This window comes from Pongo abelii, chromosome 5 (assembly GCF_028885655.2).
Source record: "Pongo abelii isolate AG06213 chromosome 5, NHGRI_mPonAbe1-v2.0_pri, whole genome shotgun sequence".
Lineage (NCBI taxonomy): Eukaryota > Metazoa > Chordata > Mammalia > Primates > Hominidae > Pongo > Pongo abelii.
In genome coordinates, this window is record NC_071990.2 from 47281841 (window position 1) to 47298631 (window position 16791).

Genomic DNA, 16791 nt, shown 5'->3' on the forward strand with positions numbered 1-16791 from the left:
GTCAACATTAGACAGATCAACAAGACAGAAAGTTAACAAGGATACCCAGGAATTGAACTCAGCTCTGCACCAAGCGGACCTAATAGACATCTACAGAACTCTCCACCCCAAATCAACAGAATATACATTTTTTTCAGCACCACACCACACCTATTCCAAAATTGACCACATACTTGGAAGTAAAGCTCTCCTCAATAAATGTAAAAGAACAGAAATTATAACAAACTATCTCTCAGATCACAATGCAATCAAGCTAGAACTCAGGATTAAGAATCTCACTCAAAACCGCTCAACTACATGGAAACTGAACAACCTGCTCCTGAGTGACTACTGGGTACATAATGAAATGAAGGCAGAAATAAAGATGTTCTTTGAAACCAACGAGAACCAAGACACAACATACCAGAATCTCTGGGATGCATTCAAAGCAGTGTGTAGAGGGAAATTTATAGCACTAAATGCCAACAAGAGAAAGCAGGAAAGATCCAAAATTGACACCCTAACATCACAATTAAAAGAACTAGAAAAGCAAGAGCAAACACATTCAAAAGCTAGCAGAAGGCAAGAACTAAAATCAGAGCAGAACTGAAGGAAATAGAGACACAAAAAACCCTTCCAAAAATTAATGAATCCAGGAGCTGGTTTTTTGAAAGGATCAACAAAATTGATAGACCGCTAGCAAGATTAATAAAGAAAAAAAGAGAGAAGAATCAAATAGATGCAATAAAAAATGATAAAGGGGATATCACCACCGATCCCACAGAAATACAAACTACCATCAGAGAATACTACAAACACCTCTACGCAAATAAACTAGAAAATCTAGAAGAAATGGATAAATTCCTCAACATATACACCCTCCCAAGACTAAACCAGGAAGAAGTTGAATCTCTGAATAGACCAATAACAGGAGCTGAAATTGTGGCAATAATCAATAGCTTACCAACCAAAAAAAGTCCAGGACCAGATGGGTTCACAGCCAAATTCTACCAGAGGTACAAGGAGGAACTGGTACCATTCTTTCTGAAACTATTCCAATCAATAGAAAAAGAGGGAATCCTTCCTAACTCATTTTATGAGGCCAGCATCATCCTGATACCAAAGCCTGGCAGAGACACAACAAAAAAAGAGAATTTTAGACCAATATCCCTGATGAACATTGATGCAAAAATCCTCAATAAAATACTGGCAAACAGAATCCAGCAGCACATCAAAAAGCTTATCCACCATGATCAAGTGGGCTTCATCCCTGGGATGCAAGGCTGGTTCAATATACGCAAATCAATAAATGTAATCCAGCATATAAACAGAACCAAAGACAAAAACCACATGATTATCTCAATAGATGCAGAAAAGGCCTTTGACAAAATTCAACAACCCTTCATGCTAAAAACTCTCAATAAATTAGGTATTGATGGGACGTATCTCAAAATCATAAGAGCTATCTATGACAAACCCACAGCCAATATCATACTGAATAGGCAAAAACTGGAAGCATTCCCTTTGAAAACTGGCACAAGACAGGGATGCCCTCTCTCACCACTTCTATTCAACATAGTGTTGGAAGTTCTGGCCAGGGCAATTAGGCAGGAGAAGGAAATAAAGGGTATTCAATTAGGAAAAGAGGAAGTCAAATTGTCCCTGTTTGCAGATGATATGATTGTATATCTAGAAAACCCCATTTTCTCAGCCCAAAATCTCCTTAAGCTGATAAGCAACTTCAGCAAAGTCTCAGGATACAAAATCAATGTACAAAAATCACAAGCATTCTTATACATCAATAACAGACAAACAGAGAGCCAAATCATGAGTGAACTCCCATTCACAATTGCTTCAAAGAGAATAAAATACCTAGGAATCCAACTTACAAGGGATGTGAAGGACCTCTTCAAGGAGAACTACAAACCACTGCTCAAGGAAATAAAAGAGGATACAAACAAATGGAAGAACATTCCATGCTCATGGGTAGGAAGAATCAATATCGTGAAAATGGCCATCCTTCCCAAGGTAATTTATAGATTCAATGCCATCCCCATCAAGCTACCAATGACTTTCTTCACAGAATTGGAAAAAACTACTTTAAAGTTCATATGGAACCAAAAAAGAGCCCGCATCGCCAAGTCAATCCTAAGCCAAAAGAACAAAGCTGGAGGCATCATACTACCTGACTTCAAACTATACTACAAGGCTACAGTAACCAAAACAGCATGGTACTGGTACCAAAACAGAGATATAGATCAATGGAACAGAACAGAGCCGTCAGAAATAATGCCACATACCTACAAGTATCTGATCTTTGACAAACCTGACAAAAACAAGAAATGGGGAAAGGATTCCCTATTTAATAAATGGTGCTGGGAAAACTGGCTAGCCATATGTAGAAAGCTGAAACTGGATCCCTTCCTTACACCTTATACAAAAATCAATTCAAGGTGGATTAAAGACTTAAACGTTAGACCTAAAACCATAAAAACCCTAGAAGAAAACCTAGGTATTACCATTCAGGACATAGGCATGGGCAAGGACTTCATGTCTAAAACACCAAAAGCAATGGCAACAAAAGCCAAAATTGACAAATGGGATCTAATTAAACTCAAGAGCTTCTGCACAGCAAAAGAAACTACCATCAGAGTGAACAGGCAACCTACAAAATGGGAGAAAATTTTCGCAACCTACTCATCTGACAAAGGGCTAATATCCAGAATCTACAATGAACTCCAACAAATTTACAAGAAAAAAACAAACAACCCCATCAAAAAGTGGGTGAGGGATATGAACAGACACTTCTCAAAAGAAGACATTTATGCAGCCAAAAAACACATGAAAAAATGCTCACCATCACTGGCCATCAGAGAAATGCAAATCAAAACCACAATGAGATACCATCTCACACCAGTTAGAATGGCAATCATTAAAAAGTCAGGAAACAACAGGTGTTGGAGAGGATGTGGAGAAATAGGAACACTTTTACACTGTTGGTGGGACTGTAAACTAGTTCACCCCTTGTGGAAATCAGTGTGGCGATTCCTCAGGGATCTAGGACTAGAAATACTATTTGACTGAGCCATCCCATTACTGGGTATATACCCAAAGGACTATAAATCATGCTGCTATAAAGACACATGCACACGTATGTTTATTGCGGCAATATTCACAATAGCAAAGACTTGGAACCAACCCAAATGTCCAACAATGATAGACTGGATTAAGAAAATGTGGCACATATACACCATGGAATACTATGCAGCCATAAAAAATGATGAGTTCATGTCCTCTGTAGGGACATGGATGAAATTGGAAATCATCATTCTCAGTAAACTATCGCAAGAACAAAAAACCAAACACTGCATATTCTCACTCATAGGTGGGAATTGAACAATGAGAACACATGGACACAGGAAGGGGAGCATCACACAGCGGGGACTGTTGTGGGGTGGGGGGAGGGGGGAGGGATAGCATTGGGAGATATACCTAATGCTAGATGACGAGTTAGTGGGTGCAGCGCACCAGCATGGCACATGTATACATATGTAACTTACCTGCACATTGCGCACATGTACCATAAAACCTAAAGTATAATAATAATAATAATAATAAAAGAAAAAAAAAGAAAAAAGAAAATTACCTGAATTAGAAAAAAAAAAAAAAAAGTTTCATCGTGGTGCTGGGGGAAACAGCTGCCTATTTGTGCTGAAAGGCAGTTAGAGAACAATTCTTTATTCAAACGTCTCAAATCTACTTCCTGAGGACACAAATGAACTACTAATTCAAGGACTCTCTTAACCTAAGCAGAGGATGGGAATCCAGCATTACCTTTTCCGAACACTCTGAAAGAGCTGTCTTCTAATGGAAACAGCTTGTGAAGGGCTGTCTTAGCCTTCTCGGCAACCTGTTCAATGGCTGACAGCAGTTCAGATGCACTGCTGGAACCAACAACTTCATACCAAGCAATGATGCTTCCATTTCTGCAGTGATTATGGGGAAAGAGAAATGAGATTCACTACTTATTCATTCATTCACTCAGGGCCTACGCTGTGTGTACATGGCATTAGGTCCATAGGAATAAAGCAAACAGAGCTTACATTCTAGTGGATAAGGCAAGGCAAATAAAAAAACAAGTATACACCAAAAATACATATATATATGATATATATACATAAATACATCTGTATATATACAGATATAATTATGGGGCCCCACATTAAATAAAGCTGGTTATGGAAGGCTTTTTTGTGCTGTGGGTCTTTGAAGCTGAGGCCTGAGGCCAGCTATGCAAAGAAGAAAAGGCCAGCTATGCAAAGAACATTGGTGTGGAATGTCAGCACAAGTAAAGGTCCTAAGGCAGGAAAATGCCTGTAAGTTTGACAAGCTTAAATACTAGGATGATTGAAATTCAACAGCTAGGGAGCAATAGCAGGAGATGATATTGGAGTGGTACCAGGAGTCAGATCTCATAGGACATTAGAGTTGGGATTTCATTCTTTATTAAAAAGTTTTCTTCTTTATTAAAAGGTAGTGACATCATAAGATTTATCTTTTTAAGACCATAAAGGCTGCTGTGTAGAAAACAGATGGAAGGGAAGCAAGCAAGGTACAGAGAACCCAGTTAGGAAAGAGCTGGTGGTGGCTTGAACTAGTTGGGTAGCCATGCATGTGGTCAAATTCAGGTTTTATTTGGAACCAGAGCCATAGAACTTACTAATGGAGAAGATTTGGGATGTGAAAGAAAGAAATCAGTCAATAATAACTCCAAGGAACGGAAAAGCAAGTTTTTGTATATTCTTACCATGGAGTACTACTGGACTACAAAAAGGAAGAAAAATGAGGATGAATCTCAATGACATTATGCTGAGTGAAAGACGTTGAACATGCAAAAAAAAAAAAAAAAACTGGATTATTCTACTTATGTGAAGTTCTGGAATAGACTAAACTAACCTGTGATGATAGAAATCATACAAGTGGTTGCTTCTGGTGTGAGGGGATAGCATGGAAAGAGGCTGGAAAGCAACACAAGAGAACTTTTGGGATTATGGGAATGTTCCATCTTGATAGGAAGGGACTTGCACAAGCGTTTTTCAAAGCTGATAGAGTCGTACACAGTTTGAGCACATAACTGTGTGCAAGTTATACCTCAATAAAAGAAATTATAGCACAGGATGGCTCCAAGGATTGGGTCTCTGCAAGTGGAAGGACAGCATTGCTGTAATGGAAATAGGGAAGACAGTGGGAAAAATAAGTTATAGGTTAGGAAGGGGAGAGTCAGAGGATTCCGTCTGGACATGTGACATTTGACATGCCAGCTGGAAAACCAAGTGGATACTGTAAAGTAGGCAGTTGGTTATTTGAGTCTGGAGTTCAGGGGAGTGCCCGAGCTCAAGTAATAAATTTAGAATCCATCAGCATACAGATGTGTTTGAAGACATGAAAGCACATGAGATCACATACATTAAGTCAATCCTGCAATAACTCATGAGATAAGCAGTGTATCATTCCCATTTTATAGACAGAAGAATTGAGGCCCAATGAGAAGTTGGGTGAAAAAATTATTAATTACTAATTGATCGGAAGTTCTGCAGCTTAAATTCTTACTACATTGAACTTCTGCTCACGATGTATAAATAAGTGCAGACACCCTTTTGTGCACTGATGGTCACAATACCTTTGCATTGATATGTCCCTTCTATTGATTACAAAGTATTTTCCTGCTTGTTATTGATTTGATTTAATGAAGTTAAACCAGGTTCCACAGGTGTGTAACTGTCCCGTTTGACAGATAAGTAAATACAGTGAGAGATTAAGATTTATTTTAATCTGGGCATGGTGACTCGTGCTTGTAATCCCAGCACTTTGGGAGGCCGAGGTGTGTGAGTAACTTGAGGCCAGGAGTTCGAGACCAGACTGGTCAACATGGTGAAACCCTTCTTTATTTTCTAAAATAATTTTTTGAAAAGAGATTTATTTTAAATCATATATGCAAAAAGTAAAACTTTAGGCTGGGCTTCGTGTCTCATGCCTGTAATGCCAGCATTATGGGAGGCCGAGGTAGGAAGATCGCTAGAGCCCAGGAGTTTAAGACCAGCCTGAGCAACATAGCAAGACCTCAACCAATTAGACAAGCATGATGGCAAGTGCCTGTGATCCTAGCTACTAGGGTGGCATAGGTGGGATTGCTTGAACCCAGGTGGTCAAGGCTGCAGTGAACTGAGATCGCGCCACTCCACTCCAGCATGGGCAACAGAGTGAGACCCCATATCAAAACAAAATGAAACAAAACAAAAGTAAAAAGTTGTAGTTTATAGATTTGTGCCTACTTTTACTGTGATTTGGTCTGCAAATTATTGGAGACAGCTTATAAGATATACATGATAGAATATAAATTACAAGTATAAATAGAAAACAAGGATCACAGAAAAGAAAAATATGAATATTGAAAGTATGATCAACTGTATAAACCTCAATATAAAAAAAAGCAGTGTTTTTGCTAGTATTGAATTTTAAAGAAAACTATTCATGTATGACTTAAAGGATAGTGCCCAGGACAATATGTTTATAGCAAATGCTATTGAAAATTTCCTATGGGTTGGCTGGATGCAGAGGCTCACACCTGTAATCCCAGCAGTTTGGGAAGCCAAGGCAGGTGGATCAAGAGGTCAGGAGATCGAGACCATCCTGGCTAACACAGTGAAACCCCATCTCTACTAAAAATACAAAAAAATTAGCCGGGCGTGGTGGCACACGCCTGTAGTCCCAGCTACTCGGAAGGCTGAGGAAGGAGGATGGCGTGAACCCAGGAGGTGGAGGTTGCAGTGAGCCGAGATTGTGCCACTGCACTCCAGCCTAGGCGACAGAGCAAGACTCCATCTCAAAAAAAAAGAAAAGAAAAGAAGAAAAGAGAACATTTCCTATGGGTGTTTTTAAGTTAACTGTGAAAAAAATATCACAAGTCAAGTTCTCTGACCTCTAAGCCACTTTCTCTAACAAGCAGACAGACTATTAATAGTTGGTAATTAATGTAAACATGGCTAACTAAACAACTTTTGGAATTAAGGCATAAACAAAAGGATAATTTACTAAATATTTCTTTATTTGCTGTAAACAATGACTACCAGGTTTTGAACTATGATGTATACATGATATCTGTGCAAAGATATCTCACCCAAAGCCCCACTTCTGGCTCCAAATTTTGAGGCATCATATCTCCTATGGTTGCTGAAGGAGAAAATCCACCCTTCGACAACCCGCAGCCCTTACCCCCAACCCTCACTTTTTCCCACGCACTGTTACCATGGTCTCCTGCCTTCTTTCAAGTTTCTGCCCTACTGCTATTGTTTTGTAGTTCTACTCACTGACCCACAGTTTTGAGAATGCTTTCCAATATTTAAGGTCCTAGGCCAGATGTGGTGGCTCATGCCTGTAATCCCAGCACTCTGGGGGCCGAGGCAGGCGGATCACCTGAGGTCAGGAGTTCGAGACCAGTGTGGCCAACATGGTGAAACCCTGTCTCTACTAAAAATACAAAAAAAGTTAGCTGGATGTGGTGGCAGGTGCCTGTAATTCCAGCTACTTGGGAGGCTGAGGCAGGAGAATTTCTTGAACCCGGTAGGCAGAGGTTGCAGGGTTGCAGTGAGCCTAGATTGTGCCATTGCACTCCAACCTGGGTGACAAGAGTGACACTCTGTCAAAAAAAAAAAAAAAAAAAAATTAAGGTCCTAAACTCATTTAAGTGAGAATCTAGGCTTTACTCTTCAGACTTTTTAAAGCATCACAGATCCTTTTTCACTTAGTAAAAATCCTACTATAAAGATGAATTCTGTCCTGTTTTCTGTCAGGGTCACCTAAAAACAGCGCTCTGCCTTTTGCAGAACTGGCGCCCAATTCTGGGGATGCCCTTCTAAGACCATTGTGTTACTTACCGAAATTGGGTGACCTGAACCGACTCAAAACCTTCAATTCTTTCGTATGCTTTTTTAAGCTTAGAAAGAGAACAAAGAGCAATGTGTTAATTCTTCTTCCCATACTTCAGAAAGACATTTGAGCAAAAAATTGATACAGACAATAAATAAATCAACAGTAGCAAAGGAGCAAAGAAAAGAGATACAGTGGGAAGTAATTGCATGTCATACAAATACAGTTAAAATAACAGTTGTGAATGTATACATACACACACACATATCCATACATATACATGTATAAAATGTATCTTTGAGATTGCTAATAAATTGTGAATAACCAACTGCTTAGGAGATGAATTTGATGCCAGATCATAGAATAAATTTACCCAAAATCCATTTTTTCCTTATCAAAAACAAGCCGTTAATTTTTACAGGTACTTAGACTGAATCCATCTATTAAGTATTTGCTCAGGTCTTCAGTTAGAGCTACACCTGAGCCAGCATTCTAGACAGAGGGACACTGATCTAGTTTTTATGTGACTTTATTATAAAGTTGAGAATTTTGCTCAGTAACTCTCTTCAGCCTCTAACAACAGAGTTTTCTTTATAGAACAAATCCCAAATGCTGACAATTGAGCTTAGATCATGATTTTTTTTTGTTTTTTGATGTGGAGTCTCACTCTGTCGCCCAGGCTGGCGTGCAGTGGCACGGTCTCAGCTAACTACAAACTCCACCTCCCGGGTTCAAGCAATTCTCGTGCCTCATCACCTGAGTATCTGGGATTACAGGTGTATGTCACTATGCCCTGCTAATTTTTGTATTTTTTAGTAGAGATTCGGTTTCACCATGCTGGCCAGGCTGGTCTCGAACTCCTGACCTCAAGTGATCTGCCTGCCTCAGCCTCCCAAAGTACTGGGACTACAGGCGTGAGCCACCGCGTCTGACCTATAAAAATTTTTTATAAAAAATAAAAATAGAAAATAATCAAGAAGCCTTAGTATATTGCTAAAATAAGTGAGCAAAACTGAACACAAGAGAAGTGCAAAGAAGTCAGCTGCTAAACTTTCCTAGAAAGAAGATGCTCAGGGAATTTCAACTGTGGGCAGAGCAAATAACTGTTCTGTAATAGCTCACTGAAAATGAATAATTAAGAATAAGTATTAAATATACCTGCTGAATTGAAAACGTTTGAACTTGAGTGTAGCAAACAATTCCTTATATAATAAGTAGACAGTACTTACTTGAATTTCAATTCCATTTGCATATTTGGAGTATATAGCAGAAGATGAATTCAAAAGGTCATTTGTAAACCTTTCATTAATTTTGAAAGTGCCCCAAATCTCTGTAGGAAATAAAAATAAGTTTATAGACATAATAAATTTCTAACTTGATTTTATTAGTAGCATACAATTCTAGAAGTACAATTCGTTATCATCTATTCAACAGTGATATTTCAAATCTTTTTCATAAGAAATGTTCACCTAAAATAACACAGGATGCATACATAAAACCAGAGTTTTCAATTGCAGATTTGGAATAGTAATAGGGAAGTGCTGGTAATCAAGGCAACCTTAAAAGCAGGTAAATGCGTGGCCTCTCAAGTGTCACTAAAGAAGGCATTCACTGAACTCTGAAATGTATCTTCATCTAGGCAATCAGCTTAAGCATTGTCCCTATTAAAAATTAAACGATGACCGTAACAGCAACACTACTTGCTAACTCCAACACATTCCTTACTTACCCATTGCCAGTACTTCTCTGCAATGGGACAATTCTCTGTGTGGACAAATCCTATTTATCCTTCATTCAGGACCTAGTCAAATATCATCTCTTCCAGAAGGTCTTCTCTAATCCTCAGATGCAGAGTCTTTCTCGCCTCTAAATTCCTACAGTACTTTATCCCTATCTCCCTCCCATCTTCTTACATATTCCTAAACATTGATTTGTGTACATCTCATCTATGCACATCTCCATGGTACTGTGGGAAGCTCCTTATAAGTGTCATCCTTGTGTGATCCAGCTTTGTATCTTTCAAAAATGGATTAGACATGGACCATCTTTTTCTTTCCTTTCTTTCTTTTCTTTTCTTTTCTTTTTAGTCAGGGTCTCACTTTTGTCACCCAGGCTACTGTGCAGTGGCACGATTTTGGCTCACTGCAGCCTCAGTCTCCTGGGTTCAAGCAATCCTCTTCCCTCAGCCCCGCAAGTAGCTGGTACTACAGGCACACACCACCACACCCAGCTAATTTTTATATTTTTTGTAGAGATGCATTTTTGCCATGTTGCCCAAGCTGGTCTGGAACTCCTCCTGAGCTCAAGCAATCAGCCTGCCTTAGCCTTCCAAATTGCTAGGATTACAAGTGTAAGCTGCTGTGCCCGTCTTTCAAAACATAGGCTTTCATCAACATTCATTGAAGAAATTACATTATTTTCTTTCTTGTATTAGAGTCTGGCCTCTACAACTAGTCTCCTAATTCATAGACAGCAAGAGAAATTCTTCTGTGTGTCCTCCTAGAATTTGCCCGTGATCTGGGTGTAAAGATGGTGGTTAATAAGTAATGTGTTGCCATAACCTGAATTGCTGTAGTCCCAGGAAGGAGATCCAGTATTCCCAATTTAGCTGGGCTATTTCAGGCTCACTCTTTGCTCAGTTCCACCAATATCTGGGGCTTCCAGTTAACTGGAGTAATCATTGCAGGAGCTTCGTAAAGTCCTTTATGCCCTGGAGTCCGTGTCATTTGGCTCATCTCACCTTTCATTGAACATAAACCTAAGTTAACCATAGCTCCCTCAGCTTCCACTGGTTTCCTAAGCTAGACTTTTAGATTTTGTTCTGTTTTAACAAGGCATTCAGTACACATATTTGTTGATAATTGAGAGACTTCTTTTAATGGAATCATTCACTATGTGTTCCTCCCTGCATTCATATCTCTAGACTCCCCTTTTCTTGAAATTGATGTTGGCAAAAGATGTGAAAAGAGAGTAGGAAGACAAATGTTGCTTACTCAAGCAGTTCCTCTTTTTGGAATTTTAGCAACTCTTCCTCAATCTCAATAAAATCATATGATTGCAGAGCTGAGCTGGATGGACCTAAAGGTTGAAGTGACCTTCACATGTCATCATGTGTTTCTGGATCTTCTGTACTATGAAAGCTCTCACTGGGTCCAGCCAGGCCTAACATGATATATCATCACTGTCCTTCAATCTCCCTGTAAACAAACATTGACTAGCTAGACAATGAGCAAGAGTCCCTCCTCTGTTGCATGTTGGGGTGGGAGAAGCCCTAGCCCAGAGCATTCTTAGTTTCTTACTTGTTCTCTCACAGAAATTGACACTCTGGCTGAGGTTGTTGAGATGACATTCACAGCTTGGTAGTGCTCCAGCCGTGTGAAGGTAGCAGTTCTGGGGATCCAGGCATGAGGGAGGAAACCAGGTGTAGCTGTCTTCACAGGTACACTGCAGGACCCCATTCAGGCTGTTGCAGTCTGCACAAAAAATAGAACTCAGTCTCATGGATTCTGGTTTATAAACTGACTACTGCTGAGCAGTGATTTTATTTTATATATGTTTATTTTTCAGATTAACTTCCCACATCTTCTATGAGTTTTGTTTTGTTTTGTTTTGTTGCCTAGGCTAGAATACAGTGGCACGATCTCAGCTCACTGCAACCTCTGCCTCCTGGGTTCAGGTGATTCTTGTGCCTCAGCCTCCTGAGTAGCTGGGATTACAGGCACGCACCATCACCCTGGCTAATTTTTGTATTTTCAGCAGAGACAGTATTTTGCCATGTTGGCCAGGGTGGTCTTGAACTCCTGAGCTCAAGTGATCTGCCCGCCTTGGCCTCCCAAAGTGCTGGGATTACAGGCGTGAGCCACCGCACCCGACCCTGAGTAGTGATTTCTGATCCTTAGCTCTTACATGGAATCTGGACCAAGGATTTGGTTGGTGCAAAAGTAATAGCAATTTTTGCCATTGAAAGTAAAATAATGGTAATATTTCTCACCAAAAGCTAGAAGGATGAAACCAGGACAGCAATATATTCAAGGTAAGAAAATGTCCAACTCAATAAATTCTGAGATTGGTATCAGAAAGCTAACAAACATAAAGCTACAATGGCTGGGATTAGCATGCAAAAGAAGGATGTATGCCCCATACATAGCCACTGCAATGGAAGAGAGAAGCAGAAGAGGACACTTGTAACAGGAGAGTTGTTTAAAGGATTCTAGAGCGTATTTGACCACCATCTCATTGGAGGCTCCTTCCCATCCACCTGCCACCACTCCCAAGTAGGCCTTATAAGCAAGATGACAAAGGCAGAGAAACATTTTTGGGGAAGTCATGATGAAAAGTTTCTCTAGTAGCAATCCTGTATGCCTGCCCCCTTCTATTACACCTGAAATTCCCACAAAGTCGTCTTTTTTTTCAGTAGATCAAAAACCAGGGCAAAGTCACCAGACACCTTTGTGAAAATAACCATGGTGTGCAGTGAATGGGTCTCAAGCTTTATTGCGACACAGAATAACCTGGAAGATCTCACCCTGGAGTTTCTGATCCTCTAAGTCAAGACGAATGAAGAATTTGCATTTTTGCTAAGTTCCCTAATGCTGCTGCTGCTGGCCTGGGGACCACGCTTTAAGAATCACTGCTTTAGATCAATAATTTAACTTCTCTGAACCTCACCTTTGTGCTTATTAATGCTGTTTGCCAAATATTTCTTGCTGTCTTCCAGGTACACAGGATTGCATATCATAGTCCCCTGAAGTTAAGTGGGGCCATGGAGCCAGTTCTAGCCAATAAGTTGTGGGCAGAGTTACTGTGGTCACTTCTGAGTTAGAGAATTTAATTGCCTATGGAAAACCCTCCAGTGTTTCATTTATTTTTTACTCAGCATGGGTACATATGAGATAGGGTCTGATACATCACTGGGTACTGGTGGCAACAAATACAGCCCTCTGCCAATCTGCAATGGACATGTAGCATGAAGAAGATATAAAGCGTTTGTTCTTTTAAATCACAGAGATTGTAGGGATGATTGTTTCCACAGCATAACCCAACCTAGCCTGACTGATACACCCGCCTTCCCCATTTACACATCCAGTCACCGAGAGCCACCTTACATGTGGTAGCCTTTGCTCTGATAATCTTAATTAGCCCGTGTGACCATAATAATGGAGGCTTCAAGAGCTTCAGAAAATTTCTCAAATCTCTTTTCTCCTTGGAATCTCTATAGGTCACCTGAAGCAGCAGCTGATATTCTTCGACTGGGCCTAAAGACAGAAAGAGAGTCAGAAACCTTTTTTTCTGTCCGTGGGGAAAATATTGCTGAGGAAGTGACTGAGAAACAATCATCAAATTCAGCCTGGAGGTCAAGGACTCTACCATGCTGCTTGTTCTTGAGTTCCTCTCATCCAAACATGGACTAAAAATGAACACTGAGGGCAAACACAAGCAAATGGTTCCCACACATGCCAAATATACGTCTGTCCTCTCACTTCTGCCAGGCCAGCTGCCCCAGTGCTGTCTGTCCCTCCCCAGAATCACTCTCTCAATGTTATACACTTCCTCAGAGCACACCCAGAGTCAAGCTTCAGGTGTCAAGACTGAAGGGGGAAGAGGTGAGGAAACCCAAGTCAACCTTCCCTCCCCGGCTGCGAGCTCTGATCTCCTTGAAGTATCTCCAATATAAGACCCCTCAATCTCACACTTACAAAGAGCCCTTTCTTCTCCTGTGAAAATATTCCATTCATTAGCTGCGTTTGGGTATTTATATGAAATCCAAAAGCAAAACAAAACTAAACCTTCCTTTGAGGCTTGATGCACCCTCACCTCCAGCTCATCATTTCTGGACAGCACATTTTCTTTCCCCACAGAGAGCATTAACTGATTTTGACAGGGAAAGGAGAGGAATCCTATGAGTCTTCTCCCATCCAAAATTCACTTAAGCCCATTCGCATAAAACTTGACATGAAATTCCCAGGGACTTCAAGGTCTCCCGAAGCTCACCTATGAAAGACCCGACATCTCACACCTTTGCACCCCACTCCCATCTCTTACTCTCCCCATCTCCTTACGAACTGGAGCCTCTTCCCCAGGCATTAGAAGTCCCCTCTGAGTGGTGGGAGCTGAGACAAGTCCCACTTCTCATCCACGCAGGTGCGCAGTGGGGAACAGGGAAAAGGATGGCCCTGCTCACATCGTCAAGGGTTAATGGCACTGGTTCTGGAGCCAAATTGACTGGATTTGAATCCTGGTCCCTGTGCCTAGTTCTGTGCCTTAGTTTCACTATCTGTAAAATAAAGATGACCACTGTACCTAACTCAGAGGGTCAGTGTGAGGGTTTAATTCATCTAATGCACTTCAAATAGTCCTGCCACATAGTAACATCCCAATAATAGTTGCTATATTTTTATTGTTATTTTTACTGTCAGGGAAATTGTATTCATGTCATTCCGAGTTGAAATTTTGATTTCATTTTCCCAAAGAAGTGTAGCCTTGCATGTGATAGCCGCTATGGTACTATTAGCACATTGCTGTATGGCATATTTATTGCATGGTAGAAAAACTATTGTGGACTGACCCAGGAACCTAACAACCACATGTGCATCACTGTTTCTGTGAGGAAATGTGTTCAGCACTAGAAACATCAGATCCACAGACTAAATTTCAGAACACAACTCATTTCTGGACTGGGGCTATGGCCATTAATTACATTGTTAGAATCAAGGCACAGAAGAAAAGGGCGTGCGCGAACAGCTACTTGCCAGGTCTGATGTAAGACACTATGCTCTCATGATATTATTTAATCTTCACAAATGTCTTGCTCATAGGAATTACTGTCATTCTCCTTGTACATATTTGGATGTTTAATAATGTGCCTAGGATCATACAACCAGTCAGGGGCACCACTGGGATTAGAACCCTGGTCCTTTGACACCAAAATCCACTGCACCATGCTGTCTAACAGAGCCTCACCCAGATGTTTTTTCTTATTCACAATGAGTTCTCTTTTTGTTTTGATGCCATCATTTCTCTGTTAAAAAGAAAAAAAAAATAGTTATGGTGAGGCTTTGAAGAGTTGTGCTTCATAAGGCATTGCTGAGTTTCCCAGATGAATTAAAATCATGAATCTAAAATCCAAGCCAGAGATGGTGGAGGGGCGGCCGGGGAAGGCCTCACTGGAGTAACTTTTGAGCAAACACCTGAAGGGTAAGAATATGCCTGGCAGGTGAAGGCAGAATGAGGACACCAGAGCTGCTGAGAGAGGAGAGTGAGAGGAGAGGCACAGGAGGTGGGGTCAGAGGGTCTCTGGGGAGGCAGGTTGTGCAGACCTTTATAGGCCATGGAAAAAGGGTTTTACCTTTTCCTTGAGTGAGATGAGAAACCGCTGGGGAGCTTTGAACTGGGGAAAGACATGCTGTAACTTACTTTGTAGCAGGCTCAATCCTGAAGCCCTGCTGAGAACAGATAAGCACAGAAGCAACGAGTGCATTTCCGGGGTTGTTGAAATCATGCAGGCAAGAGACAATGAAGATGTGGATGAAGGTAGCAGCCACAGAAGTAGTGAGAAGTTTTTGAATTCTGGATATATTTTAAAGGTAAAGCTTTAAAAGTAATGCCAGTGGTTTAGATATGGAATGTGAGAAGAGTCAAGCATAATTCTTCAGGTTTTTTTGCCTAAGTAGCTGGAAAGGTAGTAATACCACTTGCTGAGATAGGCAACAAGGAGTGGGTTCGATTTTGAACAAATGAAGTTCGGAGGTCCGCTGGGTTCCCAGCTGGAAATAACATGCAGGTAATGGATATGTAAGTGTGGACAGGGGAGAGGTCTGAGATGGAGCTATACAGCTGGGAGTCATCAGCATGTAGAGAATATTAAAACCATGATCCTAGATGAAAGCAACACGCAAGCGAGTGTAGATAGGAAAGAGAGTGTCTAAGGATTGCTAATGTCCATCCATGTGATTTTTCTGCATCCAAGAAGCCATAGTAGAGCATGTGTTGAACTGGAAAAGATCTCTAAGATAGTTTAATCAAAGATCCTCCTTTTGCAGTTTGATCATCTAAGCTCCGAAGAGATGAAATGACTTACTTATCCAAGGCCACACAGTGAATGTTGGTAATGTTGAAAAGAGAACTCAGGACTTCTGATCTCAAGTACGTTAAATTATGCAGTTGCAGTCCCCTAGAGAGTGAGGGGTTCTAAAAGTGCCAGAACGAGAGAGGAGAGATAGTTGAGAAGAGATACGAGACATAGCACCAACTCACCCCCAGGAAGCCACCGTGGCCATCAGTGAAGATGAAGAAAGAAATGAGCCACAGCACTCCAACTTTCATTTTCCCCGGACTGAACAGCAGCAGTCAGGTGCATAGTCTGTGACTAAACAAGCACGGTACCAGGTAAGGCAGAGGCACAAAAACAAGAAATTCAAGCCAAAATGTAAAAATGCACAAAGTGGTAAGGCCTCACTGAGCTGCTCCAAACCCCTGGGTGTTTGATTATGTTTCCACTCCATGGAATCTGTGACATCATGACTTCTGCTCCCGTTGCAGATGTAAATTTCCATCTTTACAAACTTACTAGAAGACTGCTCTAGAGCTCTCTTCCAGGTGATGGTATCTGACTAAACACAGGCTTTTTTTTTAAATCGTGACTTGCTTAACATTGCAACTAGTAGGTGCATTTAACATCAGTCTTTTATATTTCACTGAGGTTTCCTTTTCATTTCAGGAAAGAAAAACATTAAAATAACCAAAGACTCTGTAAACCATTAATACCAGGATATAATTTGAGTGTTTAAGCATATAAATAATAATGAATCAATGCAGAAAATTTCCTTTTTCATAGTAGATATAATTAGCAAAAAGATGTCCTTGAGTTTATGGTTATCTCAAATAATT

General features: G+C 40.6%; 1 protein-coding gene across 2 annotated transcripts in view; it reads right to left on the minus strand.

The window, feature by feature from the left end:
• The window catches only part of ADGRF1 (adhesion G protein-coupled receptor F1), a 51097-nt gene that overhangs the window by 21118 nt on the left and 13188 nt on the right, over positions 1–16791 (minus strand). Inside the window, exons 2-8 of one of the 2 annotated variants that reach the window (XM_002816963.6) lie at positions 16159–16270; positions 14866–14923; positions 13011–13160; positions 11205–11378; positions 9135–9235; positions 7914–7972; positions 3814–3965 (exon numbers count right to left, since the gene is read on the minus strand). In XM_002816963.6, coding sequence (XP_002817009.3) covers positions 3814–3965; positions 7914–7972; positions 9135–9235; positions 11205–11378; positions 13011–13160; positions 14866–14923; positions 16159–16227 — 763 coding nt within the window. In that variant the 5' untranslated portion in view covers positions 16228–16270. Of the gene's footprint in view, positions 1–3813; positions 3966–7063; positions 7676–7913; positions 7973–9134; positions 9236–11204; positions 11379–13010; positions 13161–14865; positions 14924–16158; positions 16271–16791 lie in introns of those variants that run through there. The other variant, XM_054557611.2, reaches the window with a different exon arrangement.